Here is a 19416-nt window from a genome sequence, read left to right as displayed (position 1 = left end):
ATAGATGATGTTGTTATGAGATAATTTACTAGTTTTATTAATGTTTTTAATTTTTGTGCATACATAGTAGATATATATACTTATGGGGTACATGAGATGTTTTGATACAGGCACGCAATGTGAAATAAGAACATCATTAAGAATGGGGTATCCATCCATTGAGCTACAAACAATCCAATTACACTGCTAACTGAGAGCCATTTAAAGGAGAATTCCTTTCACTACTTGACTTACCTGTTCTGAAACCTCCAGGTAAGGCTGTTGTCCCAGAGCCTGTCACAGTGTAGCCTTGGATGAGAGGGAGAAGGAAGAGGAGGTAATATGAGCAGAGTCTGATAGGATAGAAATCATGGTTTAGAACAAATCCATGTGTTTCTGTGAGACAATGCATTCCTTCTCCAGGATTCCTTTCCCAAGAGGTAAACTAAACATGGTTTTCCCCGTTTTATAGTGTTCATTTTGGTTAGCTTCAGTCCTCTGGGATCTTTCTTTTCCAAGTTAGCATCATGAACGAGGGCCTTTCCTATCCTCACCTTTTTCAATTCCCCATGCTCACCTGTTTTACTTTCAGTAGGTTGGCTTCTCCCTGAAATTATGTTGGTGATCCCTAAAGGTTAAAAAATGAAAAAGATTGAGAATCTTAATATTTTAATTCTTTCAAGAGAGTTTCCCCCCTTCTACTTTCTACTTTCAAAGTTTCATAACTATGAGGCTAGGTTCTCTGAAAAAATGAAATATTAAAAAATATGTCCCCCGCAAATTCTGGCTGATCCTGTTTGAGATTCTGAATCCCAAAATTAGAGGCAATATGGTCTCCTGGTATAACATGGTGTATCCCAGTACTTCAGTACACAGTGCTAAGTCAAACACATTGGAAATTGCTAAACCAGAACTCCTCTCCTTTTCAGGCTCTTTGCCTATGTCCACCCTTTATGTCCTGGAGAGCCCAAGGAACTCTTTGTCTGTTTTCTCTTCTCCCTGTATGTAAATAACATACAGTGGGTTATTTAGGGCTAATATAACCCTAAATAACTCATCAGTACCCATAGTTTCAAATATTATTTGTAAGCAAATGACTGAAAAATCTCTATCCCAGTACAGGCTTTTCGTCTGGGCCCCAGTCACCTTCATCAACTCTTCTGGACATCACTACCTGGAAACCTCAGAGTAATTTGAATTCAAATGATCAAAATCAGACCTTACTGTATCACTTATCAAATATTTTTATTTCCTCTAGTATATTCACAAACTTGGTAGATGGCACCATCACCTATCCACCCAAGCACTCAAATCATGAACTAGAAGTCAGCTAAATTTATTCCTCTCCTTTATCTCCTCAGCCACACTTGTTGATTCTAACTGGCTAACATATTGTACACTCTTTCTGCCTCTGTATCCCCTTATGACTAGCTTATTTCAGTCCCTAACCATCTGTCATTTCCAAGAGATTTCAAACTACACAACATACCTCCACCCTTACTCTTACTCTCTTTCATATCAATCTTCTACCTGTGAGTAATTAATATTCCCAAAAAATACAACCTGGGCATGATAATTAACCTATTTTAAAATCCCTTCTCATTGCCCATGAATCAACGTTTTAATTTTTGGTGTTATAATTGAGCCCAATATTATAATAGTCTCATAGAATATAGAATTGATGAGTGATTTTTTTCTTCATTTCATGATATTTCTGTCCCAACTTTGTAATCTAGAAGCTCCAAAAACTTCTCAACATTCCCTCTTTCAATGCTCTCTCAACATCTGGGTTGCGTTCCACAAGTATATTGTATTATTGTATTATAGTTCCCTGAAAATTCCATACTGTTTTACATCCCCCAGACATTTGAATAGAAAAGAGAAAATATTCTTTTCCATCATCATTTTTTCAAGTAAACAAAAGACGCCCAAGATGCCTTAAGTTTATTTCAGTCATCTTTTATTTATCCAGCCTGGAAATCTTGGTTAGTGGTGGCTTTATTTGATATGACAGTAGTATGAGCAAAGACAAGTGTGGAAATATTTTACCTAAAAAGATTCCTGTCCCCATTTAGGTATCTACTTCTGAGAAGCTATGTCCTAACAATGATGTTCCTAATTAAATCTTTAGTCCAGGGTATTTGACAGCATTAATATGACCACCTTCAACGGACTTCAATAAGTCTTCAAATGAAAAGTTTTATCATCTCCTGTCAGGGCCTAAATTTCACTAGTAATTAATGAAATCCTCTGTAATTAATTTCTAGTAGTGGTATTATTTAGTAATTAAGTTGTAGTTCCTGGTAGTAGAGGAAAAAGTTGAGATGACTTAAGTTTGAAATCTGGAAAATATTTCATGTTTTAGTAGAAGACATATTCTCAAAGAAGATGGCCTTTTGCCTGAGGTACTCATAGACAGCTTTCTTTTGTAACTTTGACTAATCCCTGTTGAAATTTCCAGCAAGTGTGATGAAAGAAGATATTCCAGGGGACTTGAAATGAAAATGAAATTGAGGGAAAGATAGTAAAACAGAGAGAGAGAGAGAGACCATAGTAATGACTTTTTTTTTTTAACCCAGAGAATAGCATAGACTTGGAAAAATACGCATTTCTTATAAGCCATCCAAGGGCTTCTCTATGCAAAGAAAAACAAAAACCACATTTTCTCCTAGGCTTTCTCATCTCCCAAAACCAACTGTGGCAAAACTGTCATTCTGGAGCCCCTTTGCTGTGGTTAAATACTTTGGAAAGCAGTGCTTTTCCTTTGCTCATCAGTTTTACTTCCTGCGGTGTGGCTCCCTCATGTTTCAATAGGGACTTCTTGGAAGTGTGGGGTGATTTTTTTAAATTAAATTTATTGGAACCTTATTCATGAGGATAAACCCATGAGAATAGGTTTAATACGCAATAGAAGTCCAAGATGGGCAAATTAAACATCTTTGCTAACCAAGATATGGCGTTTTCTAGGCTCCTGAAAACTCCAACTGACCATATGAAGGCAAGATGGATAAAGGATTCAGAATAACACATCATTCTTAGTTTCATAAATATCACATCTAAAAAGCTGGTGTGGAGTGGCAAATTGGAATAAAACAAAAACAAACAAACAAAAAACAAGACCCATCCATCTGCTGTCTTCAAGAGCTCCATCTCACATGTAATTATAACCACAGAGTTAAAATAAAGAAACAAGGATCTATGATGCAAAAGGAAAACAAAAAAGATCAGAAGTTGCTATTCTTAGATAAAACAGACTTTAAACCAACAACAGCAAAAAAGGACAAAGAAGGCCATTACATAGTGATAAAGTGTTCAATTCAAGAAGACAAATTAACTATTCTAGACATATATGCACCCAGCATTGGGATATCCAGATTCATAATGCAAGTACTTCTAGACCTGCAAAAAGACAGCTGCACAGTAATAGTGGGGGACTCCAACACCCTACTGACGCATTAGGTAGATCATCAGGGCAGAAAATGAACAAAGAAATTCTTGTGCTCACTTCAGCAGCACATATACTAAAATTGGAATGATACAGAGAATATTAACATGGCCCTGCTTTAAGGATGACACAAAAATTCATGAGGCATTTCATATTTTTCAAAGATACAGCATACCAGAATCTCTGGGTCACAACTAAAGCAGTGTTAAGAGGGAAATTTATAGCGCCAAATGCCCACATTAAACTGTTAGAAAGATCTCAAAGTAACAATGTAACATCACACCTACAGGTACTAGAGAAACAAAACCAAAGCAACCTCAAAACTAGCAGAAAACAAGAAACAACAAAAATCACAGCTGAACTGAAAAAAAAAAAAATTAAGATGTGAAAAACCATACAAAATATCAATGAATCTAGCAGTTTGTTTCTTGAAAGAATAAATAAAATTGATAGACCACCATCTAGACTAATAAAGAGGATCCAAATAAACGCAATCAGAAATGACAAAGGAAATATTACCAGACTCCATAGAATTACAAAAAAAAAAAAAAAAAAACCTCCCAGAAACTACCACAAATGTATCTATGCACACAAACTAGAAAACCTGGAAGAAATGAATTCTTGGAAACATATAACCTCCCAAGATTGAACCAGGAAGAAATTAAATTCCTAGACAGACCAATAAAGCGTTCTGAAATTGAATCAGCAATCAAAAGCCTACCAACCAGAAAAAGCCCAGGACCAGACAGATTCACAGATACTTACTACCAGATGAATAAAGAAGAGCTGGTACCATTCCTAATGAAACTATTCCAAAAAATTTAGAAGGAGAAATTCCTCCCTAACTCACTCTATGAAGCCAGCATCATTCTGATACCAAAACCTAATGGAGACACGACAAAAAAAGAAAATTTCAACACAATAATCTTGATGAACATAGATGCAAAAATTCTCAACAAAATACTAGCCAACTAAATCCAGCAGCATATCAAAAAGTTAATGCACCATGATCAAGTAGGCTTTATCCCTGGGATGCAAGTTTGGGTCAACATACACAAATGTATGTACCAATAAATGTGATTTACCATATAAAGCTAAAAACAAAAACCACATGATCATCTCAATAGATGCAGAAAAGGCTTTTGATAATATTGAATATCCCTTTATGTTAAATACTCACGAAACACTAGGTATTGAAGGAATATACCTCCAAATAATAAGAGTCATCTATGACAAATCCGCAGCCAACATCATACTGAATTGGCAAAAGTTGGAAGCATTCCCCTTGAGACCTGGAACAAGACAAGGATGCCAACTCTCCCCACTCATATTCAACACAGTACTAGAAGTCCTAGCCAGAGCAATCAGACCAGAGAAATAAATAAAAGGCATCTGAATAGGAAGGAAATAAGTCAAACTATCTTTGTTGGCAGAAGATATTATTCTATACCTAGAAAACCCCATAGTCTCTGCCCAAAAAACCTAGATCTGATCAACAACTTTAGCAAAGTTTCAAGACACAAAATAAGTGTGCAAAAATTAGTAGCATTTTAATACATCAACAACATCAAGGCTGAGAGCCAAATCAAAAAAGACAATCCTATTCACAATAGCCACAAAAAATAAAATACCTAGGAATACAGCTAACCAGGGAGGCAAAAGAGCCCTACAATAAGAACTACAAAACACTGCTGAAAGAAATCAGAGATGATACAAATAGAAAAACATTTTATGTTCATGGATAGGAAGAATTAATATTATCAAAATGGCCACACTGCCCAAAGCAATTTACAGATTCAATGCTATTTAAATCTACCAATGACATTCTTCACAAAATTAGAAAAAAAAAAATCTATTGTAAAATTCATATGGAACCAAAAAGGAGCTTAACTAAGGAAATCCCAAGCAAAAACAGCAAAACTAGAGGTATAACATTACCCAACTTCAAACTATATTACAATGCTACGGTAACCAAAACAGCATGGTATTGGTACAAAAACAGACACACAGACCAATGGAACAGAATACAGAGCCCAGATATTATGTTATACGCCTACAACCATCTGATCTTTGACAAAGCCAACAAAAACAAGCAATGAGGAAATGGCTCCCTATTCAATAAATGGTGCTGGCATAACTGGCTAGCCATGCAGGAGATTGAAGCTGAACCCCTTTCCTTACACCATATAAAAAAATCAACTCAAGATAGATTAAAGGCTTTAATGCAAAACCTAAAATTATGAAAACCCTGGAATATAATCTAGGAAATGTCATTTTGGATATAGGCCCTGGCAGAGATTTCATAACAAAGATGCCAAATGCAATTGCAACAAAAACAAAACTTGACAAATGGAACCTAATTCAACTAAAGAATTTCTGCACAGCAAAAGAAACTATCAACAGGTTAACAGACAACCTACAGAATGGAAGAAAATATTTGCAAACTATGCATCTGACAAAGATCTAATATCCAGAACCTACAAGGAATGTAAACAAATTAACCAGCAAAAAACAACCCTATTAAAAAGTGGCCAAAGTACACAAACAGCTATTTTTCATAAGGCATACACACATATGACAAGCATATGAGAACATTCACATTACTAATCATTAGAGAAGTACAAATCAAAACCACAATGAAATACCATCTCACACCAGTCAGAATGGCTATTATGAAAAAGTCAAAAACAAAACAAAACAAAAAAAAAAAAACAGATGCTGGTAAAGCTGCAGAGGAAAGGAAATTGATCGTTGATGTGGATGTAAATTAATCCAACCACTATGGAAAGCAGTCTGGAGATTTCTCAAAGAACTTAAAACAGAATCACCAATTGACCCAGCAATCCCATTAGTGGGTATCTATCCAAAAGAAAACAAATCATTCTACCAAAAAGACACATTCATTTGCACATTCATCGCAGGGTTATTCACAATAGCAGAGACATGGAATCGACCTAGGTTCCCATCAATGATGGACTGGATTTTAAAAATGTAGTGTATACACACCATGGAACATTATACAACCATAAGAAAGAACAAAATTATGTCCTTTGCAGCAACACAGATGGAGCTAGAATGCAGCTGGAGGCCATTATCCTATGTGAATTAATGCAGGAACAGAAAAACAAATACTGCATGTTCTTACAAGTGGGAGCTAAACACTGGATACTCATGGATATACGGATAGCAACAATAGACACTGGGGACCACTATAAAGGGGAAGAAGAAGGGGGCGTTGAAAAATTGACTATTGGGTACTCTGCTCAGTACCTGGATGACGGGATCATTCATACTCCAAACCTAAGCATCATGCAATACACTCAGGACATGTAACAAACTTACACATGTACCCCCCCGCCGAATCTAAAATAAAAGTTGAAAAAATTTAAAATATAAAAAAAAGACTAGTGTATGGAGAAAATCCATGTGAAGAGCAAGGTCCCAAGCTTGATTTACCTGACATGTCTCTTCAAAGTGAAATACAAAATCCTGTTTCAGCTCATCTTCCCATTCATTCATCACTACCACAAACTCAAGCAAAGAATTGTTGAGAACCCAAAACACACCACTCACCAGTTGCCATTCCAACTCCAGTGGCAACTCCAATGCCTGTAGAAGTCGTAGCCTCTGAGAAGAAATAGGAGAAAGTGGTATAGAATGCAGACATTTGGAAAAACGAGTAACAGTCTTACTTTATGTAATATCCCTGTGGGAGCCATCAGGTCCCCAGAAGTTCACATAGGCAGGTTTCTTCAACTCTTTTATGACTCACTTGTGTTGGAACTCCCAGATACAATGGTTGTGCCAGTAGTTATCCCAGTGGTAACTGCAATCACAAGAGGAGAGAATCAATTTATGAATTCCTTTTCATCTAAAATTAGGATTTGGTTTAGAAAAAAATAATAGGTTTCTCAAGTGAACTAAAAGGTTTATATCAGGAACTTTTTTGCCTTAAGTGATATATTAGGCATGTTCTCAGGATGTCATTGTATTGCAAATAAGCAGCAATTCACAAGGAGTAAACTATTTATATACCAGTAATTTGTATACAATGATTGAGGAAAATGTCCACTAAGTTCATTATAGCCAATTTGATTTAGTTTAAGATGAAAAGAAAAAAATAATTATTTGATTGCTAGTGCCCACCTATTTTACTTCCAGCCTCAGTGGTTCCACCATTGCCCAAAGAAGTTGTGGCTTCTAAGTGAAGGGAGAAAAGAAGTAAATTCAGAAGAATCCTATAACTGAGAAAATCCCATGGTATTCCCATGGTACGGTAGAGAGTGTGTATGTTTCTGGGGAGGGACTCAGTCATATTCCATGACTAAAACCCCTCATTCCCTATTAGGTTACCTGTGTTGGAACTTCCAGATGCAACTGTTGTGCCAGAGACTATACCAGTGGTACCTAAAGCAGGGAGAGGGAAAGAGAGACCCCAAATTGTGATGCATTTACCATCCCAAGAAGAACATGGACGCCAATGACTGTCTGTGACTTGAAAGCAGCAGAAAGCTTGTGCTATCCTGTCATCATGAAGTGTGTTCTCCATTTTTAAATTCAGAGTCACAGTAAACACATTAGTTTGTAGTCCAGCCTTGATTATTTGGCTCCTTAGAGTTTAATGTCAGAGGTTTCGGGGTATTTTTCATGCTTACCTATTTCACTTCCAGGGTTTGACCTCTCAGATGTGCCGCTGGTAGCTTCTAGTGACAAGAAATGAAAACAATATTTGTGTAAAGGTATTCAACTGCATTCAATAAACTTATAACATCCAAATTCCAAAATATGACAGATCTAAACCTCTAGAGTAACTTCTATCACCTCTGCTGCCTTAAATAGAACAATACGGATTTATATTTCCTCTGTATGTACTGGATAATAGCTTAAATGTTAAAAGGGGAATCTTTCTGGACTCTGAGCCTCTTTTTCTATAATTGTAGTATAAGGTTTGGCCCCAGGAGAAATGATATGATTTTTATAAATACAAGCTTTGTTTAACAAATATCTCTATGAAAAGGCAAAAGCCCAATGTAGATTTGTAGAAACTCAAGAGTTGCCAATTCTTTGGCCAGGCGCAGTGGCTCACACTTGTTATCCCAGCACATTGGGAGGCCAAGAAAGGCAGATCACTTGAGGCCAGGAGTTCAAGACCAGCCTGGCCAACATGGTGAAACCCCATATCTACTAAAAATACAAAAAAAAAAAAGATAGCTTGGTGTGGTGGTGCACACCTGTAATCCCAGCTACTTGAGTGGCTGAGGTAAGAGAATTGCTTGAACCCTGGAGGTGGAATTTGCAGTAGGCTGAGGTCATACCACTGCACTCCAGCCTGGGCTGGAGACTATCTCAAGAGTGAGACTATCTCAAGAAAAAAATAATATATACATTTGTCATTTTTTCTCATTTCTCATTTTTTCTCATGTATATTAATATATGTGTGTGTATATATATATTTATTTGTGTGTGTGTGTGTGTGTGTGTATATATATATTTGCCAATTCCACTTTCATTGATTATGCTTCCTTCTATGGAAGTTATATCTTCTGAGAATAAAAAGGAAGAAAGTAGTGAGGGCTAACAGAAAATCATCAAAAGACATAATGTGCCATTGCTGCAGAGTTAGCACCCAACCAAAAAAAAAAAAAAAAAAACCAACAGTATCTGTTTCCTCATTGACTCACCTGTGTTGACACTGCTAGGTGAGATGGTGTTGCCAGAGACCACTGCAGTAGTACCTAAAAACAAAATGGAAGGGTACCACTATATCAATTGTTTTCTTATAATAAAAGCCCATTCTATAATAGAATGAAGCAACGACAGAATTCTTTATTATGCAAGAAAAAAACATTTTCAGGGACAGCTTGTTCCAAAGTTATTTTGTATTTTGCAAATGTAATGCTCCATTCTCACTATAAACTTGGTGGGGGAAGGGTGCAATGTGAGGTAGTGGTGGAGTCTCAATGAGAACGTCTCTTTTTCTGGACTCAATGTCAGGAAAACAAAGGTACTTTACTTACCTAGTGGAATGCTAGTGACTTGGCTACCTGATACCCCTAGAAAAAGGAACAAAGCAGGACTGATTACCTGTTGAATTTTCATTTGGGTAAAATATTGGTATCGTAGAAATTGTAGTAGTCTAAAAGAGTTGAGATGTGACAAAAGAGTGTAGCGGTATAGTGTAGTGGTGATTTAGTATCATGGTTAAGAGGATGGATTTTGAAGCCAGAGTGCCTGAGTTGAAATCTGTTGTTTGCTCGCTGTGTGATCTTCATTCAGTTAGTGAATATCTTTGAGCCATAGGTTTTTCTCATCTGGAAAGTCTGTGAGAACAATAGTGCTTACCTCACAATTTGGGATGAGGGATAAAAGAAATAATAATGAGAAAAACGTGGAGTAGTGCCTGGAACATAGTTCATGCTAGAAAGTGTTAACTACTATGGCTATTATTTTAAGTGAAAAGTGGACAGGTTAGGAAGCTCGTGTGCTCACCTGTATTCATTCCACTTCCTGTGGTCTCAGTGCCTCTAAAGGACGTCATAGCTTCTTAGAGAGGAAAGGTAGGAAAATATGAAGTGAGAGGAATTAGCATTGTGAGGAAAGTGAAGGATGCACTGTTCTTGATAACAGTGCCACGGGAGGCACTTTACTAGTAAATCATTCTGTGGAGTCTCACCAGCTGGCTGGCTCACCCGTGTTTGAACTCCCAGGTTTAGATGTGTTGCCAGAAGCTACCCTAGTCTTTCTCTGTCACCCAGGCTGGAGTGCAATGGCACAATCTCTCACTGTAACCTCCGCCTCCCAGGTTCAAGTGATCCTCCTGCCTCAGCCTCCTGAGTAGCTGGGATTACAGGCTCATGCCACCACACCTGGCTAATTTTTGTATTTTTAGTAGAGAAGAGGTTTCACCATGTTGGCCAGGCTGGTCTCAAACTACTGACCTCAGGTGATCCACCCACCTCGGCCTCCCAAAGTGCTGGGACTACAGGTGTGAGCCATCGTGCCTGGCCTGTGTTTTCTCATGCATAGTTTTATTCTCAAATCAAAAAAAGATACAAATTCCTCAAAAGAGGACTCCATTTGTCTGGAATTCAATGGCAGTAAGAAAAGTGGCCCTCTTTCCTGCCATTTTTACCTATTGTGCTTCCAGTTCCTTGGTTTGCTGACCCTCTAGTGGTAGCTCTTAAAAGGATAAAAATAGAAAAACTTTGGAATATAAATGTAGACTAGAGTTATAGGGATAACTACGGTACATTTCAGTCATTATTGTGCTCAAGGAAAAATATATCGTTCGAGGCAAATCTGTGTGCATTTTGGCCTTCTGTTGACCTGAAATAGAATCCTCTGAGCCAGTAATTCATTTTTCTGATCTACCTAAAATGGAGATAACTAAAATGGAAAAAGAAAACTTTTCATACAATTATCACTTTCACTCTCATTTGCAGAGACTTATATATGTGAGGCTTGGCCCTGGAAATGGAAGGAAATTTGCCCAAGTTAATTCAAAATTAAGTAACAAAACGCTGATCTTAGATGAGAGTTCCTCAAAAGCTCCTCCTTGAAAAACTATCCTATTAAGAAGCAAAGTATAATTGTAATTTATTATCACTCAAAAGTCATACATGCATGCACAAATACACACCATTAATTCTCACCTGTCTTCCATCCCACTACAGTGGTTCTATGGACTCCTGTAGAAGTTGTGGCTTCTGGAAGAAAAAGAGAAGCAACGAGTAAAGGATGAGGACTTAGAAGGATGGGGAAATATACTGTGATGCTCTTATAGAAGAAGAGCAATGTGAAAGACATTTTTGCCATCTTATTTCCAGAAAGGGAGCTTTCTTCTCAGCTTGTTAGCCTACCTGTACTGGAACTTCCAGGTGCAACAGCCGTGCTCAAGGCCACACCAGTAGTGCCTGAAATGAGAAGGTTATGGTGTTATAAAGAATCTTTTGCATGGAGGCAGTCTAGGTATAAACTAAATCTGTATTTCCAGGGCCATATCACTCATATTGTACACTGGCCAGCTCCAGGAGGCACCATTCACACAGCCTGCTTTGTCTATGTGGCAGTCCTTTGAGCATGTTCTTCCACTGGCCTTTTTGTTCCTGGATTGAATTATATATTTTTCCTATATTTTAATTATTTCATTCATTCAATAAATATTTATTGGGCCCTGTTTAGTACTAGGGATCATTGAACAGAGACTTTTTTCTCAAGAAGCCTACCTTTTAGTAGGCTTTCCAAGCATATATAATATAAAACCCTCAAATGTGAGACAAAAGAATTTCTTTAACATATTTGCCTGTTTTACTTCCAGTGACTTGATTGTCTGATGCATCAGAGTTGGTTCCTGATGACTGAAAGTAGGAAAAATGATTCTGAGTATGTTTTGACCTATAATCAATCACTGAGGCAACCTTTCAGCAACTTAATACTTAAATCTCAGGATGGAGAGCAAACCATTTCTGAATTCATTTTAGTCATCTGTTCACCTGAGACAGACCTTCTGGGCCAGTCTTGACTCCTGCTGATTCTGTAGTAATATCTATAATATCCACTGGGTTAATTGTCCAGGGAATTACTGCTCCTGCTACCCTCTCCAGAAATCTATGTCCTAAGGCCAGGCATTGGAAAAGGCTGGTTCAGAAGTCAGCTCAGGGGTTTGGATGGGAGGACCTGCCCTCCCTATATGATAATCTTTCAGATCCAGAGGCAAACTCATGATACTACTTAATGGCCATGCTAACCTTTGAGGCCCCTAGTTCTCAGTGATTTCACAACAGTGACTCTGATTACTTCTAAGGAAGCTTTGGCCTCTGCAAGAGGAAATGAAGCAGAAAGGATGTTTGGGGTTACATATTCCTCCTTGAAATTAAACAAGTGATGACTGCCATTGAAAATATTCACTTACCTATAACAGAACTTCCAGGTGCAACAGTTGTGTGAGAGATGATGCCACTGGAACCTGGAATCACTAAGAGAAGGAAACTTACATCATTTCCTTTACATTAACAGAAGGGCTAAGAAGAAAAACATATGTTTTTTGTTAACTCAGAGGGCGTATTCCATTATTCCTCATACACCTTTCAACAAGGATACTTCATTCAAAAAAAAAAAAAAAAGCCAAGGCTAAGGACTCACATTAGAAGTATCCTTATTATCTGAATACTGGTAAATATCAGGAAGATATTTATACTTTCCCATGCTCACCTGTTTGACTGCTGGAGAGTTGGCTCCCCAGTGCAGTGGTCATGGATCCTGTAAAAGAGAAAAGAGAGAGAATATTCTGCTATCTATAAATGTAAAAATTTTGGTAAAACACTAATATTCTGAAATTTGGGGGCTTGGACAAAGATTTCCGTAGGAAATCACTCTGTATTTATTTCAATCAATTTGAATTGTTAGAACTATTTTACAAACTTCCCATTTTCACCTGAGACTGTTACTGCTTCAGTGATTTTAGAGAAAGTTATAGCCTCTGAGAAAAAGGGAAAAAGAATAGCGGTGAGGTCAAAGATTTGAAGAATCTGAGAACTCATGGTAGGATCACCCAGGCAGAGACACCTCATTGAGGAGCCCTTCCCAAGCAGTGGTTTCTCCCAGCCTGGTGCTTTACCTGAGTTGGAGCTCCCAGGGGTGACTGTTGTCCCAGAGGGCACTCCAGCTGTGCCTAGGAAGGAAATAAATAAAAAAGATCAACAGATTGACACATTTGTAACCCTTAGAAGAATGTGGCCAGCATCATGTCTACCTGGACCTTGGAGCAGCAAAAGATGCTTCCTGGACCTATAACTGACAGGAGGTGGTATTTTCTATGTTTACCGTGTGCCTTTGTAAGGCCAAGGTTAATGCAGTGGCTAATGTGCCTGCTCTGATTATTTTTGCCAAGATTGAAAGTCATATCAAAGACGTTCTCCAAGTCTACCTGTCTTACTTCCTGGTGTTCTGGTGGTGGCTCCTAATGAAAAGGAAAAGAGAGAAGAAGAAGGAGGAGGAGGAGGAAGAGGAAGAAAAGGGAGAAAAGAAAGAAGAAAGGAAAGTTTGAATTTTTACCCCTGAACTAAAATGTGACATCTTAATGATTTCTCTGCTGAATACAAGTCAGCACTGTAATGATACACACACTGAGTTATTTTCAAAGGAAAAACCTTTTCAGAGCCAGAGCTACTGTAACTCTCCTCTCTAGAGGCCTCGAACCCTGAGGCTAGTCCTAGAGAAGAAAAAGCCTTTTGGAAATTTGGGCCCAAGTTGTTCCAAATCTGAAAGGAAATCCTGGTTGCTTTGAAATAGCTTCAAAAGGAAAGGAAAAACTCTATTCCACATTAAAGAGATTATTTGCATAATCTATTCAACCCTTCTATAATTTACAATTATTCCAAAATAAGTTCATTGAAAAAAATGTTTCCTCTAACAAATTTATCAAAATACAACAGTAAATAATGAAACCCCCATAATCTTCACCTGATTTTATTTCTGCTCCAGTGGTGCTACTTCCTCCTAGGAAAATTGTGGTCTCTTAAAGATGGAAAGAAAACTAAAATTAATTGAGTGCTAAGAAAAAGGGATGAGCTAAGCTGATATCATTACATGAGAGAAGCCCAGTTCAAAATGTCTTGTCACCTACTAAGTTAGAAAAGAAAGTTTCCTGACTGTAAAGGTGATGTAAACCTTCAATTCACAAGGGTATTTTTTTAAAATGGGGAATGAAAGAATTTTAACTCATATGGTTATTAGACTTTAGGTAGTTCTTAATTGGAATAAGATATATAAACCTCTTAATAAAAATGGTTATAGAAAGGAACTCATCAATGATAGATAAGCTCACTACTATTATCATCATTTTCATTGATTTAAGTATTAGAATTTCCTGTTTTTAAAATTATACTTTAAGTTCTAGGGTACATGTGCACAACGTGCAGGTTTGTTACATATGTATACATGTGCCATGTTGGTGTGCTGCACCCATTAACTTGTCATTTACATTAGGTATATCACCTAATGCTATCCCTCCCCCCCCACCCCCACCCCATGACAGGCCCTGGTGTGTGATGTTCCCCACCCTGTGTCCAAGTGTTCTCACTGTTCAATTCCCACCTATGAGTGAGAAACATGCGGTGTTTGGGTTTTTTGTCCTTGCAATAGTTTGCTGAGAATGATGGTTTCCAGCTTCATCTATGTCCTTACAAAGGACATGAACTCATCCTTTTGTATGACTGCATAGTATTCCACGGTGTATATGTGCCACATTTTCTTAATCCAGTCTATCATTGATGGACACTGGGGTTGGTTCCAAGTCTTTGCTATTGTGAATAGTGGTACAATAAACGTACATGTGCATGTGTCTTTACAGCAGCATGATTTATAATCCTTTGGGTATATCCCCAGTAATGGGATGGCTGGGTCAAATCGTATTTCTAGTTCTAGATCCTTGAGGAATTGCCACACTGTCTTCCACAATGGTTGAACTAGTTTACAGTCCCACCAACAGTGTAAAAGTGTTCCTATTTCTCTACAACCTCTCCAGCACCTGTTGTTTCCTGACTTTTTAATGATTGCCATTCTAACTGGTGTGAGATGGTATCTCATTGTGGTTTTGATTTGCATTTCTCTGATGGCGAGTGATGATGAACATTTTTTCATGTGTCTGTTGGGTGTATAAATGTCTTCTTTTGAGAAGTGTCTGTTCATATCCTTTGCCCACTTTGGGATGGGGTTGTTTGATTTTTATCGTGTAAATTTGTTTGAGTTTCTGTAGATTCTGGATATTAGCCTTTTGTCAGATGAGTAGATTGCAAAAATTTTCTCCCATTCTGTAGGCTGCCTGTTCACTCTGATGGTAGTTTCTTTTGCTGTGCAGAAGCTCTTTAGTTTAATTAGATCCCATTTGTCAATTTTGGCTTTTGTTGCCGTTGCTTTTGGTGTTTTAGACATGAAGTCCTTGCCCATGCCTATGTCCTGAATGGTATTACCTAGGTTTTCTTCTAGGATTTTTATGGTTTTAGATCTAACATTTAAGTCTTTACTCCATCTTGAATTATTTTTTTGTCTAAGGTATAAGGAAGGGATCCAGTTTTAGCTTTCTATATATGGTTAGCCAGTTTTCCCAGCACCATTTATTAAATAGGGAATTCTTTCCCCATTTCTTGTTTTCATCAAGTCTATCAAAGATCAGATGGTTGTTGATGTGTGATATTATTTCTGAGGGCTCTGTTCTGTTCCATTGGTCTATATCTCTGTTTTGGTACCAGTACCATGTGCAAGAATTTTGCCAGAGGGAGTGGGGACAATCTCAGGGCTGGCCACAAATTGCCTTTGCTTGGATGTCCTCTCTTCAAGAAAACAAAAAAATTGCCAGCACCTACCACATTGGAACTTGGAATTAGAAAGTGACAGGATTCATTATCTTTATTCTTTGCCCAAAATAAGAAAGAAAATGGCTTAGGATGAAGGTGAGGAAACTGTGTTTTCTCAATGTGCCAACAAGCTCTTTTTTAGATGTTTCTAGACCCAGGAGTTGAATCTGTATATGTCTTCCATGCACCATTTCTATCTCAGAAAACTTAATGACAAAATTTCATTATCTCAATTACTTCCTTTAGATATCAATGAGAGAAAGAAAGACATTTCTCTCCAATCACCCAACTGATTCTCTGCGCCTCAGCTCCATGGTGAAGTCTCCCTGAAGCAGAGGAAAGGACGATGAAGGAGGCTGAGTGTCACATTTGGTAATTAGGTAAAATCCTGCCAATATGATAATGCTTGTTCTGATAATACTCTTCACAGGAAGTACAAACATTAGATGTGATTCAGGCAACGTTGTCTACTGAGAAGCAGGTCGTGCTTCATCAGGGCTCACCTGCAGTGGGTCCAGTGCCAGTCACTCTGCTTGCTCCCGGAGAAGTTGTAGCTGCTGAGAGAGTGAAAAAAGTATGGAAAACATTCTGGGATTTAGAAAGGGAATGGTCCACTTTTGCACAGAGGCAGCAAAAGGAAAGACACATTATTGTAGAAAGCATCCAAGAAATGGCTCTGTGCCAAATTGTGTACTTACCTGTGCTGAAACTTCCAGGAGCAACTGTTGTGCCAGGTGCCACCCCAGAGGTGCCTGAAACACAGAGGGATTGAGGTGACCATGATGAGTGAGTAAGTCAAATGAACACCTGACTCTAAAAGGTATATACTATATTTATTTTCTATACGAGAAGTCATTTTCCCTGAGGATATGGCAGTTAGTGAACTAGATGCATTTGCTGGTTGTCAGTGCTTCACAACTAGAGCAGATAGACAGTGTCCTCAGCTTCAGGCACTTTTGGAGTTTGATAAGAGGGAAACTAGATGGATTTCCCCAATGCTTACCTGCTTGCTTTCCTGGTGCTGCAGTGATGCCTGCTGTGAGATAGAAAGGAGGGGGGAAATGTTTTAAATGTGCTGAAACCATCAGATGTAGGAGAAGATAAAAAGCAAGAAAATGTGTAAGCATGCACACACATATAAGCGCATGCGTCCTGGGTCCATGAGGTTCTTTTGTATTTCACACACTTTCATGGAAAACTTTCTGAATTCCACCTCAAGTGCTAGTGACAGTTGTAACATGAATGGAGAAATTCCATTCCATCCTTAGACATAAAGCTGTCAGTCTCCATTCTAGAATTATTATAATTCAAAAAAAATTGTATCTCTACCAGCAAAACTATCTTGAATCATTTCCAGCATCCCTAAATAAAACACAGACTCTCTCATGCAAAGCTTAAGAGACCTAATACTTATGATGCCAAATCAGGGGCTGTTTCTTCTCACCGGTTTTGAATCCAGTTCCAGAAGTACCAGTCTCTTCAATGGAAGTTGTGGCCTCTGAGGGAAGAAAGAGAGTGGTAAAGTCTATGAATGTGGAATACTGGGAGAGGATACTCGGGTGAGATTTTATCATAGCAGCCCTAAAATACATAGAATGACATTTGACATTAAGTACAACACATTAGAACTTCCAGATATAATGGTCATTCTAGAAGATTCTCCCGTGATACCTGAAATGGAAAAAGAAAATGGAAATGGAATAATAGAGCATTGTCTCCCAAATTAAGCTTGGAAGGATCAACATGGCAACCCTAAAGCACTGAAGCCCTTTCCTGAGAACATTCTATTTCTATAATGAATGGAAAATGAACAACTTCCTAGCACTTCATTTTCCAGGCCAACCAGAGATGAATGTGTTGCTACTGGGTTTCTCTTTCACTATGTCACAAGGGTAGAATAGAGTTTAAATCACCCTAATCTGTTTGCCTTCTAGGAGCATATCCCCCTTGTATGACAGAGGTGCCTACAGAGGAAACAAAGCATAATTTTATCTTTATAAGTAGAACTCTTTGATACAACTTGGGGCGTTTTATAATCAGTTGTCTTCATGAAGCTTTCTGGTGAGGGGAGAGAGGAAACAAACATCTTGTAAAAGTAAATGAGAAAAATGACAGAAAGTGTCAAGCTGCGGGTGGAAAAGTACACTGGGAAAACAAGGACTGGAAGTTCTGGAAGGTTGGAATACATGCAATAGACTCTCAAGCCTCCTATCAGAAAAAAATGTCTCCATAAGCCAGGATACTGGAGATAGCCTGGCTGAGCCCTTTGGGGTCATGGAATCACAAGCAAAATCACGGGCCAGGTAGATATGACATAATATGGCCCCAGAGAAAATCCCCCTCCCTCAAAAACCTTCATGTTATTGTTCACTGCAGCCACCCAAATAGAGAGATGAGAGCAGGCCTCAGCCTGACAAGCTCACCTGGTGGGCCTGCTCGGGTGGTCCGGTTGCCTCCTGAGAAAGTTGTGACCTCTGAGAGAGAAAGGAATTGGAGGTATAATGACTACACATGACATTCTGTGGCTCTCAGAGACTAGACTGCTCAGCAGGTCGTGATTAGAATTCCTGACCTGTTTGGGCACTTCCAGTTTCCAGAGTTTTGCCAGAGATGCCCTCAGTAGTACCTGAAATAAGAAAAGATTATGTGGTCAGTTGGTCAATTTGTCCTCCTTAATGATATGAGAATAAGCTATTAAAGGAAAAAGAAAATACTTATTTGCATTAATATACTAAAAATTTATTTTTCTGGATTTTGTATTTTAGGAGTTAATCCATTTACTGCCCATGGAACATAGAGTTTCCTCAGCAAGTTTACAAACATCACAACTGAGGCCCTTTTTTAAGGTTTAGACACAGGAAGATAGATTTGGGCTCAAGTCACCTCTATAACTATCAGGGAATGGGTCCCATGATGCCCTGATCAAGTGCCTTTAAGCCCAAGGCAGATATAAGGAGGGAAAGTTGAAATTTATGAACCATATTTAATGATGTTAAATGTTGAACACCTGCTGAATTTGTGTCTAATATGCCAGATACAGGAATCAATGAGTTCTGCTATATTTCTAGCAACACATGGGAAACTTACAAATTACACTTAGTTCCTTAGGAGAGCTCACCTGTGACTATTTCAGCACTTGTTATTCCACTTTCTCCTACAGAGGTTGTGGTCTCTGAAAAAGATGGCAAAAGAATAGCAGTGAGGGCAAAGATTAGAAGAATCTGAGAAAAGTATGGTAGAATTGCCCAGGCAGACACCCCACTGAGGAGCCCTTTCCAAGCAGTGGTTCCTCCCAGCCTGGTGCTTTACCTGAGTTGGAGCTCCCAGGGGCAGCTGTTGTAGCAGAGGGCACTCCAGCTGTGCCTAGATAGGAAAAAAGAGAAAGATGGGCACTCTTTTGTAATGCTTAGAAGAATGTGGTAAGCAACATGCCTGTCTTTGACTTTGGATCAGGAAAAGACACTTCCTGGACCTATAACTGACAGGAGGACAGACATGTTTTGTGTTTTCTGTGTGCCTTTGCAAGGCCAAGGATAATATGACTGCCCTGATGACTTATTTTTGCCAATGTTGAAGGTCATATAAAAGGCATTTGTGAAATCTACCTGTCTTACTTCCTGGTGCTCCAGTGGTGGCTCC

General features: G+C 38.4%; 1 protein-coding gene and 1 non-coding gene across 12 annotated transcripts in view; one reads left to right on the top strand and one right to left on the bottom strand.

Annotated features, from left to right (window-relative positions):
* The window catches only part of MUC19 (mucin 19, oligomeric), a 176289-nt gene that overhangs the window by 13134 nt on the left and 143739 nt on the right, over positions 1-19416 (bottom strand). For 8 of the 11 annotated variants that reach the window (XM_077953878.1, XM_077953866.1, XM_077953872.1 and 5 more), the window contains 26 exons: positions 19383-19415; positions 19087-19140; positions 18896-18949; positions 18350-18403; positions 18201-18251; positions 17222-17275; positions 16781-16813; positions 16476-16529; positions 16281-16334; positions 13886-13939; positions 13350-13382; positions 13041-13094; positions 12635-12682; positions 12336-12398; positions 11284-11337; positions 11077-11130; positions 9914-9967; positions 9442-9477; positions 9106-9159; positions 8080-8127; positions 7778-7831; positions 7571-7624; positions 7197-7250; positions 6998-7051; positions 557-607; positions 235-288 (listed from right to left, as the gene is read on the bottom strand). In XM_077953878.1, coding sequence (XP_077810004.1) covers positions 235-288; positions 557-607; positions 6998-7051; positions 7197-7250; positions 7571-7624; positions 7778-7831; positions 8080-8127; positions 9106-9159; positions 9442-9477; positions 9914-9967; positions 11077-11130; positions 11284-11337; positions 12336-12398; positions 12635-12682; positions 13041-13094; positions 13350-13382; positions 13886-13939; positions 16281-16334; positions 16476-16529; positions 16781-16813; positions 17222-17275; positions 18201-18251; positions 18350-18403; positions 18896-18949; positions 19087-19140; positions 19383-19415 — 1314 coding nt within the window. The remainder of the gene's footprint in view (positions 1-234; positions 289-556; positions 608-6997; positions 7052-7196; positions 7251-7570; positions 7625-7777; positions 7832-8079; positions 8128-9105; positions 9160-9441; positions 9478-9913; positions 9968-11076; positions 11131-11283; positions 11338-12335; positions 12399-12634; positions 12683-13040; positions 13095-13349; positions 13383-13885; positions 13940-16280; positions 16335-16475; positions 16530-16780; positions 16814-17221; positions 17276-18200; positions 18252-18349; positions 18404-18895; positions 18950-19086; positions 19141-19382; position 19416) is intronic. The other 3 variants (XM_077953873.1, XM_077953874.1, XM_077953876.1) reach the window with 3 other exon arrangements.
* Positions 3477-3583, top strand: LOC114671113 (U6 spliceosomal RNA). Its single transcript, XR_003721009.1, has one exon. It is a non-coding gene; the product is annotated as a U6 spliceosomal RNA (small nuclear RNA).

The sequence above is a fragment of the Macaca mulatta genome, chromosome 11 (genome assembly GCF_049350105.2).
Source record: "Macaca mulatta isolate MMU2019108-1 chromosome 11, T2T-MMU8v2.0, whole genome shotgun sequence".
Lineage (NCBI taxonomy): Eukaryota > Metazoa > Chordata > Mammalia > Primates > Cercopithecidae > Macaca > Macaca mulatta.
This window is presented reverse-complemented; position numbering and strand designations above follow the sequence as displayed.